This window comes from Entelurus aequoreus, linkage group LG02 (assembly GCF_033978785.1).
Source record: "Entelurus aequoreus isolate RoL-2023_Sb linkage group LG02, RoL_Eaeq_v1.1, whole genome shotgun sequence".
Classification (NCBI taxonomy): domain Eukaryota; kingdom Metazoa; phylum Chordata; class Actinopteri; order Syngnathiformes; family Syngnathidae; genus Entelurus; species Entelurus aequoreus.
The window spans coordinates 35,503,004-35,522,779 of NC_084732.1; the positions used below are offsets into that span (position 1 = coordinate 35,503,004).

The window sequence follows — 19,776 nt, forward strand, 5'->3', positions numbered from 1 at the left end:
TGGTGGTTTGTTTATTTCCTCCCGTGAATATAAAGTGCTAGGTAACCACATTGGTGACTGTTATAACGATAGACTGCTGCAGAAATGAGTAGTGCTACATAACCCAACACTGGTTATCAATAGCAAGATACTTGTTTTTAACTACTTTGTAGTTGAGATGGGGTTTTTTTCTCACACACTGTTAGTCCACCTCCAATTGTATTATTCCTGTTAATATAGTTAGGTTCACATCCACCCAACTCAAAGTTTATTCCCCTTGTTGTATCTATCCAGATTTCTGAGATCATTATTACTTCAAATGGTTCTTTAAAGTGTTTTAATTATAGTTTATTATTTTCAAAGTTGGCATACATGCTTCTCCTGTTAAAGTGAATAATTGATAGTCTATCATCTGTTTTATATGTTCCTATTGTAATGGTCTGCTATGTAATATTGGCAGTTGTTGTGGATGGTGTGGAATAAGTTATCTGGGTCTGTCATTCACCATATCAACATGTGTTCGTTGAGCAGCTGTTTCATGGTGCAGCCGGCAGGGGGAGCTCTTGAGTGGAGTTGTTGGAAGAGGGCCCGTAATGTTAGCGGGCTTTGAGTGAATAGAATAGCATGCTGGATGTTGGCAGGTAGTATCGAGCTGCGCCTGAGGGCGGCGACATAGCTATCTGACCCCCTGATAAATGAAATTGCACGACACAAACTGTAGGGAGAACACAGGAGCAAAAAAACAACATTGATCTTCATTCAATAACTACTTATGACTATTTATCATACTGATTAGTGGTGGGGTCTATTTCATGTAAATTAAGGGCAATATTAATAATACTTTATTAATAATTTAATGTTTAATGCCACCTAAAAAGACGTAATGCCCATGTGTGTGTATGTATGTATATATAGATAGTACTTTGATTCCTTCAGGAGAGTTCCCTCAGGAAAATAAATCCAGCAGCAGTGTACAGAGTTGAGATATAATTAAAAAGTAAATAATAAATAATGGGGTCATATGTTATTGTTTTGCATCCCCTGTCATCCTAGTACACCTCCTCCCCCCCAGAGAGGAGTTGTACAGTCTGATGGCGTGACGGACAAAGGAGTTTTTTAGTCTATTAGTCCTGCACTTGGGATGAAGCAGTCTAGCACTGAACAGGCTCCTCTGGCTACTGATAACAGTATGCAGAGGGTGACTGGCATCATTTTCCACAGTCCTCTTCTCTGCCACCGTCACCAGTGAGTCCACGTTTATATATATATATATATATATATATATATATATATATATATATATATATATATATATATATATATATATATATATATATACACACACACACACACACACACACACATACATATACACACAAGCCTCAAATTTAAACTTTTTAAAGGTCTAGGCAAGTGTTACCTTAAAGGAGGGCTCATATTTTAGGGCACTAAACCAAGCATTTTCTTTCGAGGCAGGGGCTCCAAAGCATGCATGCATATATATATATATATATCATCATCTTCGGCAGTCACTCGTAGTCGAGTATGACTGTCCTCAGAATGGATGGATTCCCATTCGGGAGGACGCCTGCGCGTGACGTCTTTTAGCGTGGGGAGACTGATGCGCCTGCAGCCACCACACGGTCCTTGGCAGAGAGGGGCTTTGATCCAGTGGCATGGATCCATGACGACTGGAGACCACTCTCTGTTGCAGCCTTCATCCGCCTTCAGTGCCGTTGTGACATGCCGTGTCATCCTCCGCCACTTCCACCGTTGAGGTCTTTGAAATGCTATTCAACCCATAGGTGGGACCCTGACAGGTACTACCACCCCGGGTCAGAGTGGACCTGGGAGCAATGATGACTGAGGGGTAACTCCACCTTCCCCAAAACTCCAGAACTCCCGAACTGAAGCCTCATCACCGGATGCAGTTTTGAGTCATACCCAGGACAAATATATATATATATATATATATATATACACATATATATATATATATATATATATATATATATATATACACACACACACACACACACACACACACACACACACACACACACACACACACACACACACACACACACACACACACACACACACACACACACAGAGAGAGAGCTGAAAAACACCCCCCCCACCTCCCCCTCACGTACCCTCCGGCAGATCTTTGCGTGCTCTACCAAAAAAATCTAGATTTGTGTCAGCATTTACTAATAATGACAAAGAAAAACAAAAGGTCATTAAAACTTCCTACATCCTATAATACATTATATTAAAACAATTAACATGATTACATCAAAGTCAAAATTCAAAGAAAATTGTTATATGATGCTTTGATTTTTTTTTTCTTATTTTCTTTTGTTATTCCTCGCACAGGTTTCATGTTTCTTTTGTTTATTCTTTCCTAATGGTAGTTTTGTTTCAGTTTCTTAATCACAGTTTGGAAATTAAAGAGGAAAATGATTTCTATGTACATATTTTGAAAAAAAAACATGTATAGAGACATGTTTACTTTTACCGGTATGTTCTGATTGTTTGAATTTTGTTGTTAAAATAAAGTTAGAAAATAAAAAAGAAGCTGTGGTTGGTCAACATGTTACGATATAATTTCCGGGGTTCACATAGCCCACCCTTGCAAACATCTCTTCTTAGGGCTTGGAAACCATGTGTACTTAGAGAGTGACCATTGTTTCAAAAACATTAGTTCCAGCTCCAACATTAAAGTGAGTGTCGTGACCACTACTACTACACACAACAATGTGTGGCATAGAATTGCAAAGGTTAGGTACATTAGACCAGTGTAATGTATTATATATACACACACACACCCACCCACCATGATTGTGGTCGACTGGCAAATGCCTTTTAATGGCCAGCGGAAACACTGAAATTGGATGTTTTTGATTTAGTCCAGCAAAATAACAAAAAAGAAAGACAATGTAGTCGTTTAGACACGTTTAGTAATAGAAAATAAAAAAAACATCATCATAAAAGTGCATCTGAGACAATGAGCATGTTTCATGTAAATAAAAGCTCGAAATTTAGGAGATGCCACAAAGCAAAGACACAATTAAAGAAACTATTAAAATCTAATTGGCGATATAAAAAGTAGCTGCCATTACAAAGAAAGTAATGAATCCTTGTAAATATGGTCTACTATAGGCTGTACAATGCACACAGGCTTAGGACAGTGAAGTATATACAGTAAAATTAGCTTACATTCAAAGACAATTTTAGTGGTGTTCTAAAACATTCCTGCTATTCCTAAATATCTACAATAGTGTAATAAACCAAAAAGGTGCACGATGATTCAGGTTTGGTGTGAGTGATGTTAACAAGTGGAGTGTAATTATAAACGGTATATAAACACATGCACTTGCGCGCAGTGTATTTATGTATTCCTACTGAACATGACATTTATCTTCTTCCATGTCCTTTTCTTCTCCACTTAGACACTTCCTGCTTAAGGCGTCTGCAGACTGTGGACTCTGCTGGAATAAAGGTTGCAACACCTGACGAGGGGAAAACAACATGAGCATGAGGAAATCAGGTAAGCTGTATTTTACCTTTGACCTGGAATCTTTTGCAGTAGCCAGAGCTCATCAAATAGCACAACATCAAAAGTGTGTTTGAAAAGTTGTAAGTGATTAGTTGTGTGTGTTACATCTCACCTTGCTGTCTGATGTGGTGGTTGTCTGCCTGGCGGCCAGTCGAGGGCTACAGCGCCTCACAGTGGTTCTCCTGTAGATGAAGGGGCTGGCTTCCCCCATTGGAATGTCAGCAAACCCTAAGAGAACACACTATGACTCCACTTCTGCAGCTTACATGTTGTATTGCCATGCATACATACCTTTCTGTACCAGCTCTGGAAGTCCCTCAGGCTGGAATTCCTCCTCCTGGTCACTTCTTCTATTAGGCGTGGTCACAGCATTGGCTTTGATCTTCTTGGTGAGGTTGTGAAGGGCCTCCTGAGCGCTGTCTTTATCGCGCATGTCTCTATGAGCCCTCTTCCCGGAGGTGGATCCCTGTGGAGACCTCTGAGGAGTGGGAGGAGCCGTGTTCTCTGTGTTCTCCTCTTCTACGGAAGCGGAAGTTCTTGCAGAGCGCCGGCGGCCGTGGAGCTTGTCCTTGTTGGCGTGTTTGCTGGCAGTCAGGTGCTGCAGCCTTGTCGTCAGAACCTCATTGGCCTCCTCTAGTTTGTGCACCTCTAACATCAAGCTGCAGTATTTGTTCATGGTGTCGTCCACCTCCTTTGTCTTCTCGTCCACAAGTTGGTTGACTTCTTTTAACTCACCGTTGACCTCCTCCAGGGCTGCCTTTAGTTCTTCCACCTCCTTGTTTTTCACCTCAAACTCTGCCCTTGCCTCCTTAAGGGAAGCGGTTAGCTCTTCAACCTCCTTCTTCCCCTCTGCTTGCAGCTGTTTCACCTCCTCACTGCTCTGCCCATCTGGTATAAGGGTGGTCCATGTTAAAAATGTACTCTTTTACCTAATTGGAGGTGTACACTAACAAACCTGAGCTGCTCAGTATGAGCTGCTTCTCTTGCTCCAGCTGCTTGCACGTCTTCATCCAAAGATTTAACTTAGTGTTGGCCGACTCTCTCTGTTTGGCCAGACGGGCGATACGAGACGACAGCTCGGACACCTGGGCGGAGACAAGTAAGGAGATTTTTTTCAAACAAGTGGACATATTTCATACCAATAATTGAGAAGGAAGTTACAGTATAATGTTCCCTATTTATACAAACTATTGTTAATTAACATATGTTTTTTTCTATTAGGACCGGAGCCTATCCCAGCACACTTTGAGAGGCGGGGTGCATGCAGATCAATCATAGGTCACATACAGACAAACATGTAGACAACCATTCACATGTATGCACAATCTAGAGCCTCCCCTTAACCTAACATGCAGGTTTGTGGTGTGTGGGAAGAAGCTGGAGTATCAGCACAGCTAAAACATGCATTTATATACACAAACTACTGAAGCCATCACAAATCTTAGTGAGTTGTTTAGAAATGATCAATCGCTCTGTAAAAGCACATGACTGCTACCAACAAATGAACATGACCATGAACATGCAGGACTATTAACTCAATAGCTCAACTCCAATGATATGCAACATTAAACAACTATGAGCCTGATTTACTAAGCTCCAAATACCATGCTCTAGACAGCATGTGTAAAAAGTAAAATAATGTGTATTATGAGTGGGCGTGTTGCGTGAGATCTACTAACACTGATTGTGCAATTGAAAAGTGTTGCAGACCACCTTTTATCATGGATACACTTGATCATTTTCTGTTATCATGCTCCTCCCTCAGTGTGCAATGTGTTGAACCAGCAGCACACATCTATAATCTGTAACACCTTTTGTGAATCGCAATCTAGACACCAAAACGCATCAAGTGAATTTGTTTTAATCAGCCCATTACGTCAACAAGCAGCTATAAAATTAAAAAAGGAAATTGCTGAATAGATGATATGTCTAAGATATTTTATTTCTGACTGTCCAAAATGTTGACACACACACACGTGGGAAGGCGGATTGTCTGTCCATTGTGTCTCTGCAGCTAGAGAACTGTGTGAAACTGTGAATTTGCACGTCCTTCTGACACGTGCTAAAAAAAAGCTAAATAGTGCTCACAAAACGGTGATGAGTGTTGATGAATCACATTGTGCGTGCTAAATAATTATATTTGCGTTTTCTCTTCCCAGTATTGTGGGCGTTTTGATGATCAGCATACATTTTGAACATTAATGAAGACAGACGCAAAATGGATTTCACGCCTTATTCTGATCACTTAACAGACGCAATCCACTTTGCACACGTTTAGTAGCTCAGCTTTGTGGTTTGCTATCAAGTTTGCATGTGTTTTAGTACATGCAAACCTTTAGTAAATCAGGCCCTAAGTATGTGTGTGTGTGTGTGTGTACCTGCTCAGTGAGCTTTGAGACAGAGAGTTGCTTTGCTTCTAGCTGCTCCTCCAAGGTGGTAACTGTGGACTGAAGGCTCTTTTGCTCCTCTGACAGTTTCTTCTCGCCACATTGAGCTTTTTGCTTCTCTTCTTCTAATGTAGAAAGAGCCGAGGTCATACACTCCTTCTCTTCTACCATCAGCATCAAAGACGACTGAAGCGTCTTTATCTCCACCTCCAGGTTCTGTCTGTCCTCTTCCTTGCTCGAATTAAGCTTTTGGTTCTCCTGCTGAAGTCTGTCTCTTCCCTCCACTAGCCGCCTGTTTTCTCCTTCTACCTGCTCCAACGCTTCCTTCTCTGCCGCCTTTGTTTTTACAATGTCTTCTTCCAGAATATCAATGCGAACCATTAGCTTGTTTTTCTGTCCCTCCCAGTTCTCCCCTTCCGTCTTCCATTTCTCTAGTGAGCTCTGCAGACATCGTTTCTCCTCCTCAAACTCCCCCAAAAGACATTGGATCCTTTCTCGCTCCCTATCTGTTTCTGCGCTCTTTTCTTTAAGGGAGATCTCACGCTGACGGGATGCTTCAAGCTGCACCTGGAGGTCGTCCACTTGCCTCGTCTGCTTCTCCATTTCCTCCTTCATTCCCTTCTCCAACTCCTCAACCCTGCATCTCTGCCTCACCTCTTCTTCTCTACGATCCACCTCGGCCCTCTCCAACCCTCGCTCCAGCTCCTCTTTGGCAGCCTTCAGCTCCACCAGCTCTAGATTTTTTGTTTGGAGCTCTCTCTCCATTTGCTCCTTTTCAGATCTCAGGTTGTCCAGAGTGGAAGAGAGTTTCAATAGCTCCTCATTAAGATCCCTCCTTTCTTCCTCCACCTGAGTGCCAGACAGAATAAGACAATCAGGTAGAGAAGACAGCATCAAGAATAAGGAAGAATTAAATGTACACAGTCTCAGGACAATTTCCCTTGTGCACCCCTTGGGCCCATGTGTTCCTTATGATTTTCAATTTTAACTGTACCGGTCTGAAATTCCGCCATGGAGTTAAAAAAAAAAAAGTAAAATAAAAGTTGCATCGTGTTTTTGATTGCAACATTGTTAGAATAGGATATAAACAAAGTATACATACTTTCTCTTAAGAACTGTTAGACTAACATAACTGCTATTTGACATACTTTCTCTTAAGAACTGTTAGACTAACATAACTGCTATTTGTTTTAAATCCTGCTAAATAAATATGTTTTTCTATGAAAACCAAATTAACCTTATTCTTGCCGATTTAAAATTGTAAAAAATATATCATTTTGGTGCGCCTTAACCACCAGATGAAGCCAGACAACCGTGAGCGTAATTCCCAGAGCCTTGGTGACCGTAAATGAGTTAAACTGCCATTGAATCTTTGAAATTATGCATGTATACAGTCGTGGTCAAAAGTTTACATACACTTGTAAAGAACATAATGTCATGGCTGTCTTGAGTTTCCAATAATTTCTACAACTCCTTTTTTTTTGTGATATAGAGTGATTGGAGCACATACTCGGTCACAAAAAACATTCATAAAGTTTGGTTCTTTTATAAATTTATTATGGGTCTACTGAAAATGTGACCAAATCTGCTGGGTCAAAAAGTATACATACAGCAATGTTAATATTTGGTTACATGTCCCTTGGCAAGTTTCACTGCCATAAGGCGCTTTTGGTAGTCATCCAAAAGCTTCTGGCAAGCTTCTGGTTGAATTTTTGACCACTCCTCTTGACAAAATTGGTGCAGTTCAGCTAAATGTGTTTGTTTTCTGACATGGACTTGTGAAAAAGGAGGATTACCTCCAAATTCTTCAGGACAACCTTAAAGGCCTACTGAAACCCACTACTACCGACCACGCAGTCTGATAGTTTATATATCAATGATGAAATCTTAACATTGCAACACATGCAAATACAGCCGGGTTAAATAATAATGATAAATGGGTTATACTTGTATAGCGCTTTTCTACCTTCAAGGTACTCAAAGCGCTTTGACAGTATTTCCACATTCACCCATTCACACACTGATGGAGGGAGCTGCCATGCAAGGCGCTACCAGCACCCATCAGGAGCAAGGGTGAAGTGTCTTGCCCAAGGACACAACGGACGTGACTAGGATGGTAGAAGGTGGGGATTGAACCCCAGTAACCAGTAACCCTCCGATTGCTGGCACAGCCACTCTACCAACTTCTCCACGCCGTCCCCGGGTTAACTTATAAAGTGCAATTGTAAATTTCCCGCGAAACTTCCGGTTGAAAACATCTATGTATGATGACGTATGCGCGTGACGTCAATGGTTGAAACGGAAGTATTCGGACACCATTGTATCCAATACAAAAAGCTCTGTTTTCATTGCAAAATTCCACAGTATTCTGGACATCTGTGTTGGTGAATCTTTTGCAATTTGTTTAATGAACAATGAAGACTGCAAAGAAGAAAGCTGTAGGTGGGATCGGTGTATTAGCGGCTGGCTGCAGCAACACAACCAGGAGGACTTTGACTTGGATAGCAGACGCGCTATCCGACGCTAGCCGCCGACCGCATCGATGATCGGGTGAAGTCCTTCGTCGCTCAGTCGATCGCTGGATTGCAGGTGAGCACGGGTGTTGAGCAGATGAGGGCTGGCTGGCGTAGGTGGATAGGTAATGTTTTTAGCATAGCTCTGTGAGGTCCCGTAGCTAAGTTAGCTTCAATGGCGTCGTTAGCAACAGCATTGTTAAGCTTCGCTAAGGTTGGAAAGCATTAACCGTGTAGTTACAGGTCCATGGTTTAATAGTATTGTTGATTTTCTGTCTATCCTTTCAGTCAGGGGTTTATTTCTTTTGTTTCTATCTGCAGTTAAGCCCGATGCTATCACGTTAGCTCTGTAGCTAAAGTGCTTCGCCGATGTATTGTCGTGGAGATAAAAGTCACTGTGAATGTCCATTTCGTGTTCTCGACTCTCATTTTCAAGAGGATATAGTATCCGAGGTGGTTTAAAATACAAATCCGTGATCCACAATAGAAAAAGGAGAAAGTGTGGAATCCAATGAGCCCTTGTACCTAAGTTACGGTCAAAGCGAAAAAAAGATACGTCCTGCACTGCACTCTAGTCCTTCACTCTAACGTTCCTCATCCACAAATCTTTCATCCTCGCTCAAATTAATGGGGTAATCGTCGCTTTCTCGGTCCGAATCGCTCTCGCTGCTGGTGTAAACAATGGGGAAATGTGAGGAGCCTTTCAACCTGCGACGTTACGCTACTTCCGGTACAGGCAAGGCTTTTTTTTATCAGCGACCAAAAGTTGTGAACTTTATCGTCGATGTTCTCTACTAAATCCTTTCAGCAAAAATATGGCAATATCGCGAAATGATCAAGTAGGACACATAGAATGGATCTGCTATCCCCGTTTAAATAAAAAAAATTCATTTTAGTAGGCCTTTAAATCATCAGCCCAGAGGTTGGGTCTTGGGCGCAGTTGAGTGTTCCATCAAGACAATGACCCCAAACACACGTCAAAAGTGGTAAAGGAATGGCTAAATCAGGCTAGAATTAAGGTTTTAGAATGGCCTTCCCAAAGTCCTGACTTAAACCCATTGAAAACATATGGACAATGCTGAAGAAACAAGTCCATGTCAGAAAACCAACAAATTTAGCTGAACTGCACCAATTTTGTCAAGAGGAGTGGTCAAAAATTCTACCAGAAGCTTGCCAGAAGCTTGTGGAGGGCTACCAAAAGCTTTTGACCCAGCAGATATGGTCACATTTTCAGTAGACCCACAATAAATTCAGAAAAGAACCAAACTTCATGAATGTTTTTTGTGACCAACAAGTATGTGCTCCAATCACTCTATCACAAAAAAATAAGAGTTGTAAAAATTATTGGAAACTCAACACAGCCATGACATTATGTTCTTTACAAGCGTATGCAAACTTTTGACCACGGCTGTATATACGTAATTACATATACAGTTCTGTCTGCTTTCTCTCTCATTATAGGTCTATAGGCACTGTTAAAATGTTTGTTTTGTCTACTAGTCTACTCTATCAAAATCAATGTTGTCACAAATTTACCAATTCAAGGGTGTAATTAACCTACCTCAAATATTCCCCACTGCAACTTATCTTTTTTAGACATATTGCATATTTAGCATTTTCCAATTATATAAAACCAGTTATTTTTGACAAACATGCCATATAACATAAAAAAACATAAAAATAATAAAAAACGTTATATCAACAGATAGATCTATAGATTTCAAGCATTGAAAGTGAAAATATTTAATAATTTTTGGCTGACTGATGACACTTATGAGCGGATCCCTTTTGTAATGTAAGAGTAAGTGTGTTTAATCAATTTTAAGTTTGCACAATGGATAACTAGGTACTTAATTAAGACGATAACAGTATTTTTTATGAATATACCTTTTGCCTTTCTTCCTCCAGCTCTTCTTTACTGGTCTCAGCCTGTATCAATATGCAGGTCAAACATGCTATGCATTAAAACGACTTCAACTGATAAGAATATTCTAGCAATACAAATCTTAAACAACACCTGAAGGACCGCATCCTCGAGATTGCTCTCCAACTCCTCCTTTTCTCTTTCCAGAGCATCAATGCTATCTTGCAGTAAGTCGGCTTTCCTCTGAGCAGCTACAAATACACACAGTCCTGGTCAGTTCATTCCAATAAGACAAAGTGTCAGGATGCTTCCAAAAAAACTAAGAATTTACCTTTGAGCAGTTCGCTCATCTGCTTCTTCTTCCTCTCATCAGATTCAATGCGGACGTGGAGCTTTTCAATGCCGTTTCGCATCTGCTGGATCTCGTCTTGAGTAGAATTCAAACGAGAGGCGATTTCACCCTTCTCTAGTAGAGAAGATTCCAGAGACTGAGTCAGCTGGCTCACTTCTCCCTCCAAAGCCTTGCAAAGAAACAGCAGGGGAGTATACACTTTAAAAAAAGGTCCTACATACATTGAAATGCTTACATCGTTGTCCTTACTTACCTGGATCTTGCTAAACATAGACTCTGTGTTTTGATCAGCAAATGTGCGATCTTCCTTAATCTTATCAAGCTGTCCCATAAGCTGGTCTTTCTCTCCACTCTGCTCTGACATCGCCTCCTCCAACACCTTCAACTGGTCTAACAGCTAAAGACACAAAAACAAGTCTTAACATCATAATTTAAGGAGAATAATGACTTGGATAAGCTCATTCAAAACAAATGGTACACAGTTTGTACCTGTTGTCTCTCTGTCTTGATTTTGTCTATGTTGCCCTGCAAAGCTTTATTTTCCTTCCTCCCTGTTTTAATGTCCTCATCCAGGATGGACATCAAACTCCTGGTATCACAGTTGGTTTTCTCCAGCCTGTTAACCTTTTGTCGCCATTGTCCCACAGACTGGCTCAGCTCATCTCGCTCCTCGATGCAGGAAACCAGCTCAGTTCTTAGCTGGAGTGTCTAGTAGCAATGTCACACAATCAGTCAATCTTAAACAAGTATAAAACAGGGACATGCCTACTTGCCAAAGTCAAAAAAACATTTGAGGGGTCATGTTAGGCAAAACCACTTTTTTTGCCTGTTGATACCTGTTTTTGTTTGTTTGGTAGGGATGCAGCTATTGATTGTTTTAGCAGTCGAGTAATCTATTGATTAGTTTGTCCCATTAATCGAGTAATCGGATAAAACACACTTTTCAGTGGCGATGCATAATTTTACGTACAATAGTTGCGATAAACAAATTTTTTTGTGATTGCTACAACCTTCATTCTTTTTTTCTAATAAATGCACATCAACCACATTGAAATTGCAGTTTTAACATATGTGCAGGAATTTTAACCAGGTCACTACACAAACTTACAGCATCATCTGAGTGAAAAGTGCCTGGTTAACTTCGGTTTTTCGTGGCAAAGGTCACCTCGGCAGCTGGAATTAACTAACTTTTACAGGGCTTCTGCAGCCGGTGTTCAGGTGAGACATGCTCCCCTGCCTCTGCGCATGTGTATGAATCCAGGTTTAACACTACAAACACTCAAATGTATGATTAGGTCAAGCGGGAATTTCCAGTTAATGATGTTTGTTTGTTTTTGGTCCTCCAAAAAACGTCAAAATTAAAAAAAATAGAGCTAAAGGCATCTTGTGAGGAGAAAAATAAAAAGTTGATACTAACAATGACCAAAAACACAAATATTTGTCTTTAAAAATACTGTATAGCTTATTATTTAGCCATTTTATTAGACTATTTCATTACATGATGTTACAATTATGTTCGTGACCACCCCCATATGTACCCCCAAATCTACAGACATGGCGGACGGAGTGGAGACACAGCTAGCCAGAGAGAGCCAAGGATGGAGGAGGTCTTCTCCATGTAAATAATACGTCCCACAAACGGCTCGTTTTTAAGAGATAGCCAAAAAGTGGCTTGGAGATGGGTATGTAAAGACAAATGTATGCAAAATCTGGACTAAAGGACCATTACAGACTGTAACGTAGACCGCCGGTAAATGTTTTCAATGTAGATTTAAAAAAACACCATAACCCCTTGAAATGTATTTGTTACTGCAAATCATTTTTTTGCCTTTGACCGAGCCCTTACCTCAGTCGACAGTGTTTCTATCTGCTGCTCCAAGCCTGAGCATGTCCTCTTCTGAGTTTCCAGCTCGTCTTCCAGACTGCTGTGCTTCTCCTGCAGGGCGTCCAGCTCACACTCCATGCCCAGGATGTGCTTTTCCAGGTTGGCTTTCTCTGAGCGAACTCTCTTCAGCTCACTCTCCTGCTGAAGAAACTTCTCATCCCACCCCCCTGACACAGAAATATTGGTAACTAAGTTACAGGGCTAGTGATGATGTCAAATACTAACCATGTTAACGCATAACATGCATTTATATTTACCTTTGGCCATTTCTAGTCCTTCCATCATCTCCATGACATCAGTTAGCTGGCAGTGAGCGGTTTGGAGCTGCAGGGCTAATGTGTTCTTCTCTTCTGACATCTTTGACAACTAAAATTACACACACACAATTTCTCAAATGATGTAAATAAATGTTATAAATACATAGATCTTAGTCTCAAACGTACCTGATCAGAGAGGCCGTTCCTCTCATGCAGAGCACTGTTCAGCTTCTGTGCTGCACAAGACGTTTCTTCTTCTGCTGATTTTACTTTATTCTCCAAGGTTTGAACCTGGGCCAGGAGGTCAGAGGTCAACTCTTTCCTCAGTGCAAGGTCAGAGCTCAGGAGCTCAATCTCAGAGTGCAGGGCCTGGACTTTCTCTTCTTGCGCTGAGAGTTTTTCCTTGTCCTGGTTGTGTTGTAACTGCACAACTATTTCTGTCTCTGCTCAGAGTATAAAACACAAAGTCCATTCAGTATTTTAGTTTGAATCAATCAATGAGGTTGTGGTGTATTATCATACTGACAGTATTGAATATTCTAATATTTTGCTTATGTCTCTAAGCTACATTTAAAGGGCAAAATATTATGTATACACTTCTCCTTAAAATGCATTTACAACCACAATAGTAAACAATGTAGAATTATTATCTCTCTGACACTGAATTGAAATGACAAAATTTTGATATAGCTCTTATAATAGATTGTGCAGTTGCACCAGTGAGTGTAACCCGACTCACCCATGGGTCTTAACTCCCTAGTCTCCTCAGATGTGGAACACAATGACAGCTCACAGGCAGCAGCTCTGTTTTCAAAGACAGCCTTGGGACAGTTCTCCTCAGGAGCCTGAAAGAAAGAAAAATGTGTTTTAAAATTATAGCTAAATTTATTTGGTTTATCCTCATGTAATACGTAAACAATGTTGCGAAAAACCATACATTTCCTACTTGATCAAATTGCTGCTGGTGATGATCCTCCTGCATTTTCTGCCCATCTTCAATGCTTGCATCCCCGTCTTCCTCCACAATGTCCTCAATCACATCTGCTTTGATTACCTCAAGGACTGCTTCTGTCTCACTAGATGGGTTAAGAGAGATTAGGTGTATTCATTATTATAATTGGGCATTTATTATTATTATTATGGATGTGTCAATTGATCGATATCGACTGATTTTCGTGAAAAAGTATGTGATCGTCCTTTGCCAATTATTACATTTTAATGCCGATCACAAAAGCCGACCCTCTCTGGCTGAAAAGCTGCTCGCAGGTAATTGTGTCTCCATACACAGTGTGGCGCTGGTTCCCAAAACTAATAATAATCAACTCCATTACGGCAAATAAACTGCATTTCTTTGTATGTTAAGTATTTTTTGTGTGTGATAGAAGCACATACTTGTTGGTCACACAAAACATTCATGAAGTTTGGTTCTTTTATGAATTTATTATGGGTCTACTGAAAATGTGACCAAATTTGGTGGGTCAAAAGTATACATACAGCAATGTTAATACTTGGTTACATGTCCCATGGCAAGTTTCACTGCAATAATGTGCATTTGGTAGCCACAAGCTCCTGGTTGAATTTTTGACCACTCCTCGACAAAATTGGTTCAGTTCAGCTAAATGTGTTGGTTTTCTGACATGGACTTGTTTCTTCAGCATTGTCCACACGTTTAAGTCAGGACATTGGGAAGGCCATTCTAAAATCTTAATCCTAGCCTGATTTAGCCACTTTTGATTGGGGTCATTGTCCTGTTGGAACACCCGACTGTGCCAAGGACCCAACCTCCGGGCTGATGACTTTGGGTTGCCCTGAAGAATTTGGAGGTAATCCTCATTTTTCATTGTTCAATTTACTCTCTGTAAAAGCACCAGTTCCATTGGCAGCAAAACAGGCCCAACGCATAATACTACCACCACCATGCTTGACGGTAGAAATGGTGTTCATGGGATTAAAGGCCTCACCTTTTCTCCTCCAAACATATTGCTGGGTATTGTGGCCAAACAGCTCAATTTTTGTTTCATCTGACATCACATGGACAAAGATAAGACCTTCTGGAGGGAAGTTCTGTGGTCAGATGAAACAAAGATTGTGCTGTTTGGCCACAATACCCAGCAATATGTTTGGAGGAGAAAAGGTGAGGCCTTTAATCCCAGGAACACCATTCCTAACGTCAAGCATGGTGGTGGTAGTATTATGCTTAGGCCAGTTTTGCTGCCAATGGAACTGGTGCTTTACAGAGAGTAAATGGGACAATGAAAAAGGAGGATTACCTCCAAATTCTTCAGAACAACCTAAAATCATCAGCCCGGAGGTTGGGTCTGGGGCGCAGTTGAGTGTTCCAAAAGGACAATGACCCAAAACACACAAAAGTGGTAAAGGAATGGCTAAATCAGGCTAGAATTAAGGTTTTAGAATAGCCTTCCAAAAGTCCTGACTTAAACGTGTGGAGAATGCTGAAGAAACAAGTCTATGTCAGAAAACCAACACATTTACCGGAACTGCACCAATTTTGTCAAGAGGAGTGGTCAAAAATTCAACCAGAAGCTTGCCAGAAATTTGTGGATGGCTACCAAAAGCGCCTTATTGCAGTGAAACTTGCCAAGGGACATGTAACTAAATATTAACATTGTTGTATGTATACTTTTGACCCAGCAGATTTGGTCACATTTTCAGTAGACCCATAAATAACGGAGGTTGGGTCTGGGGCGCAGTTGAGTGTTCCAAAAGGACAATGACCCAAAACACACAAAAGTGGTAAAGGAATGGCTAAATCAGGCTAGAATTAAGGTTTTAGAATAGCCTTCCAAAAGTCCTGACTTAAACGTGTGGAGAATGCTGAAGAAACAAGTCTATGTCAGAAAACCAACACATTTACCGGAACTGCACCAATTTTGTCAAGAGGAGTGGTCAAAAATTCAACCAGAAGCTTTCCAGAAATTTGTGGATGGCTACCAAAAGCGCCTTATTGCAGTGAAACTTGCCAAGGGACATGTAACTAAATATTAACATTGTTGTATGTATACTTTTGACCCAGCAGATTTGGTCACATTTTCAGTAGACCCATAATAAATTCATAAAAGAACCAAACTTCATGAATGTTTTTTGTGACCAACAAGTATGTGCTCCAATCACTATATCACAAAAAAATAAGAGTTGTAGAAATTATTGGAAACTCAAGACAGCCATGACAATATGTTCTTTACAAGTGTATGTAAACTTTTGACCACGACTGTATATGCAACCACGTTGCAGCAGAAAGTAAGCAGGTATAAACAGGAAATTAACAACATTTTGATTGATAAGAGTTTGGAGAGCATAATAACAGTGCTATGTTGGTTTGTCAGAAATGTTGCAGTCAGTACATAACACAGAAGAGGAGGATCGGATCGATCCATAAATTGGTCGTGTCAATGTGGAGTGCATTATTAGTATATGATTGATACGAGAGTGATTAGATCGACATTTTCATTTTCTCAAAACAATTTTTTGTTGTATTTGTTAATGTTTACAATTACAATTCTCTGGACACTGGAGGACTCTGTGGGCAAAACCAAACAATTAGCAGATGGTAGTTTTTGCTTTTGTTTAGTTATTGTGCACTAATGACTTTGTTTGGCTCAAACAATTGCGTAATACAACTAAATAAGAACAACATTAAATATTGCGTTGATATTGTTAAACTGTCAATAGCACTCACCATAGATGCATTTAAAAATGTACAGTGAATACACATCATCTGTATCGGCCGATCTCACTCATGATCGGTATCGGAATCGGCAGAATAAAACCTTGTTCAGAACATCCTTACTTATTATTGAAAATGGCGCTGTACCTGGCAGCCTTATTGGGCTGGCTTGAGGGTTCCTCCATTTTGTACTCGTTTACTGGCAAAGAGTCTCGTGCAGGTTCCAAGTCGTTGTCGCCTGATGTCTCTGCTGGAATCACCGTTTGAGATAATTTAGTCTGAATGTGCCATCAAGCAAATTTCATTAAGACATTATCATCTGTATTTTAAAGCATGCACTCACTGCTGAAGTCTCCCTCTTCAGGCTCTACAGAGCTAAACTTTTCTCCTGGCTTGTCATGAACCTCGGACAGCTGCTGTATGAGATGGTGTTGTTGGCCCACCTGCTCCAGCAGCGAGTCATACTTTTGCCTGAATACGCTTAGCTCTTGTTGTAAACACGACAACTTCTGATGGAGATCAGCCTGCTCCGTCTCAAACAGCTGGTTACTAAGACACAGTCATGTACATCAAGAAAAAGACGGAACATAAAAAGGTATGAAGCGGGTAAAATTGTACCTGGCTCCGGTATCCTCTTCAAGTTTACCCTTCATTCTTTCACACTCTTGCTGCGCGGACAGCAAGAGGTTCTGGATAGATTCCTTCTCTTCTTGCAGAGAAGCCACTTTGTCGTCATGCATTGCTATACTTTCTTGAAATCGGCGCGTCTCCTCCATCAGCTGGGCCTTACAGGTCTGCAGCGTCATGTTCTGCTCTTTTAGGTGATTATTTGTTCCTTCCAACTGTAACTTTTCTTCCAATGCTAGATTCAGCTCATTTGCCAGCACACTGAATTGAGTCTCTAGTTGAGAATTTATCTCAAATTGGGCTTTCATCTCATTGAGCTGCCTCAGTACTGACTCTTTCTCTGCAATTGATAGCTGCTTCTCCTCAGCTAACAGCTGCATGTTGGTCTGCAGACGTTTATTCTCCTCAGCTAACACATTGAGCCTGGTTTCTAACTGCTGACTCTTCACATTCAGCTCCGTTATGTTAGTTTGTGATTGCTCTTTGTCTTCTATTAACTGCCTCAGTGTGGCCTTCAGGCCATTTTTCTCCTGGTGTGATTGTCTGACATCATCTTCTTTGTCTTTAATGGTCTCGCTGAGAGACACCACTTTAGCTTCCAGGGCGGCGACTTCTTCTTCAAGCTGACTGTGATTGATAGCATCACCTTCCAGGCGAGTTATTTCACAGCTCCTCTCCAACAGCTCCTCTCTGGCTGTGAAGTACTGTGTCTCTAGCACTGAGTTCTGAGACTGGACCTCCACAAGCCGGGATTCCAAGACAGAAACCTAAAACAAAACAAACATTTAAATTAGAGATGATGATTTGAATAAGGTGTTACTACATTACAAATCAGTCAATGGGCAACATGACTACCTGGGCTTTGCTGTCCTCAAGCCAGTCTTCCATGCTTGATATCCGAGTTTGATTATGAGCCAACTCAGACTCCAGTGACTGGATCGTCTCTTTTAGTGCCTGTACTTGGCTTTGATAAGAGTTTACAGTTGTTTCGTTCTCTTCCAGGTCCATCTGAAGCATTTCCAGCAGCATCTAAAGGCAAAAACGTAACACCATATACTACTAAATAAGTAATGTTCTAGCTACGTTGATTATTGTGGTTGTAATTTGAATAATGTGATATGAAATTGTGCATGTGTAAATAATCATTGTCAAGCAAACCTTGATTTTGTTCATAGCAACAATCTTCTCTTTCAACTGCTCAGAGGACTTGGCCTGTTCTGCTTCTGCGTTGTTCAGCTGTTCTTTTAAGCTCTTTATCGCTAAGTCTCGTTCCTCCAATCCTTGTGAAGCAGCAGACAGAGTGGTCTTCATGCTCTTCATTTCTGTTCGTGTGTGACTAGTCTCCTCTTTGATGTCGCTCAGGGCTTTCTCTGCGGCTCCAAGCTGCTCTCTGAGGCTCTTTTCGTTGTGGAGGAAACTTTGAGCTTCCAAAGCGTGACTCTCAGAAAAGTCACTCATCTTCTGCCTGAGCTCTGCGACTTCTTTTTGTAGAGCAGAGCACAAGCTGACTTTTTCAGTTAAGGTTTTTTCCAAGTTGGTCTTGACTTCGGTCACGGAGGAAAGACTATTTTCAATGGCGTCCAGTTGCTTTTTGAGGTCGGCGTGCAAGCGGTTGGCCACATCCAGCTCACTCTTTAGCAAAGGGAGTTTCTCAGCTGCATCTTTGCTTGCAGATAAGTCTTCTTCTAAAGATAGCATCTGCTCATGCAGCTTGTTCACCTTCTCATCATGTGCATGCATGAGGAGCTAAACGATAGAAAAATAAACATTTGCTGCCTGGTGCAAAAAACTGACAAAAGGCTACAAAGCTCATTTAACAACCAGTCATCCTGATACTTACCTTGGTTTCTTTAGCCATTTCTTTAACAGCATTTTCCAGGATTGCATTTTGTTTCTCCAGAGACAAAACCTGAGCCTCGCCTTCTCTGAGCTGGCCCTCCTTCTCCGTCATTTGGGTGCGCACATCCTTCAATTCCTCCTCCAACTGTTGCAACTTTTGCAATTTTTCTGCATCTGCTTTTTTGTGTTCATCTTCACAAGCTGTCATCGCCTTGATTTGTTTCTGAAGCTCTGCTCCAAGCTGTTGCTGTACCTTCAGCAACTGCTCCTTTGAGCTAATCTGAAACAGAGAAGAGTTTGATGGCTAAGTACATAGTGATGACTATGACACAATGAACTAAGAATTTGAATCACATTTGTTTAATACCATAAGTCTCAACACACCTGGCTTTTGGCAAGTAAGAGCTCTTGCTGAGTTTCTTCCAAACGCAGCTTGGTTTGCGTTGCCTCCTCTGCCTTCACTGCTAAGGTTTCCTCACATTGTCTCAGCACCGCAGCTTTCTCCTCAGACAACCTGGTCACATTAAAGATGGAGCCCGTTAAAATCCTCTATCTTTTTTGCGGGTGCGTGTAATGACACAGATTCACGCTTACTTAAATGTAGTATATACTGTATATATGTACATGTCATTTGTTTTCTTCCCCACAATATTTTATAATATACATTTTTTCCACAAATAAATGATTAAACAATTAAGATTAATGACAATTAAAATCATATATCCGCTGTAAACACATACAATATCTATTGTGTATAGGGGTGGAACAAAAAAAAAAATCCAAGGTTAGGATCTTAAAACGATTTTGAGGTCAAAGTTTTCGGTTC

General features: G+C 40.8%; 1 protein-coding gene across 3 annotated transcripts in view; it reads right to left on the reverse strand.

The window, feature by feature from the left end:
• Positions 1-2,928: 2,928 nt before the first annotated feature.
• The window catches only part of cenpf (centromere protein F), a 43,455-nt gene continuing 26,607 nt past the window's right edge, over positions 2,929-19,776 (reverse strand). The window contains exons 17-38 of one of the 3 annotated variants that reach the window (XM_062025926.1): positions 19,335-19,464; positions 18,952-19,230; positions 18,270-18,857; positions 17,967-18,140; positions 17,103-17,878; positions 16,828-17,033; positions 16,632-16,731; positions 13,737-13,875; positions 13,539-13,644; positions 12,986-13,242; positions 12,800-12,908; positions 12,504-12,709; positions 11,147-11,365; positions 10,911-11,054; positions 10,637-10,826; positions 10,459-10,556; positions 10,329-10,370; positions 5,920-6,777; positions 4,497-4,626; positions 3,833-4,429; positions 3,654-3,769; positions 2,929-3,494 (exon numbers count right to left, since the gene is read on the reverse strand). In XM_062025926.1, the coding sequence (XP_061881910.1) occupies positions 3,384-3,494; positions 3,654-3,769; positions 3,833-4,429; positions 4,497-4,626; positions 5,920-6,777; positions 10,329-10,370; positions 10,459-10,556; positions 10,637-10,826; positions 10,911-11,054; positions 11,147-11,365; positions 12,504-12,709; positions 12,800-12,908; positions 12,986-13,242; positions 13,539-13,644; positions 13,737-13,875; positions 16,632-16,731; positions 16,828-17,033; positions 17,103-17,878; positions 17,967-18,140; positions 18,270-18,857; positions 18,952-19,230; positions 19,335-19,464 (5,575 nt within the window). In that variant the 3' untranslated portion in view covers positions 2,929-3,383. Of the gene's footprint in view, positions 3,495-3,653; positions 3,770-3,832; positions 4,430-4,496; positions 4,627-5,919; positions 6,778-10,328; positions 10,371-10,458; positions 10,557-10,636; positions 10,827-10,910; positions 11,055-11,146; positions 11,366-12,503; positions 12,710-12,799; positions 12,909-12,985; positions 13,243-13,538; positions 13,645-13,736; positions 13,876-16,631; positions 16,735-16,827; positions 17,034-17,102; positions 17,879-17,966; positions 18,141-18,269; positions 18,858-18,951; positions 19,231-19,334; positions 19,465-19,776 lie in introns of all 3 variants that reach the window. The other 2 variants (XM_062025927.1, XM_062025925.1) reach the window with 2 other exon arrangements.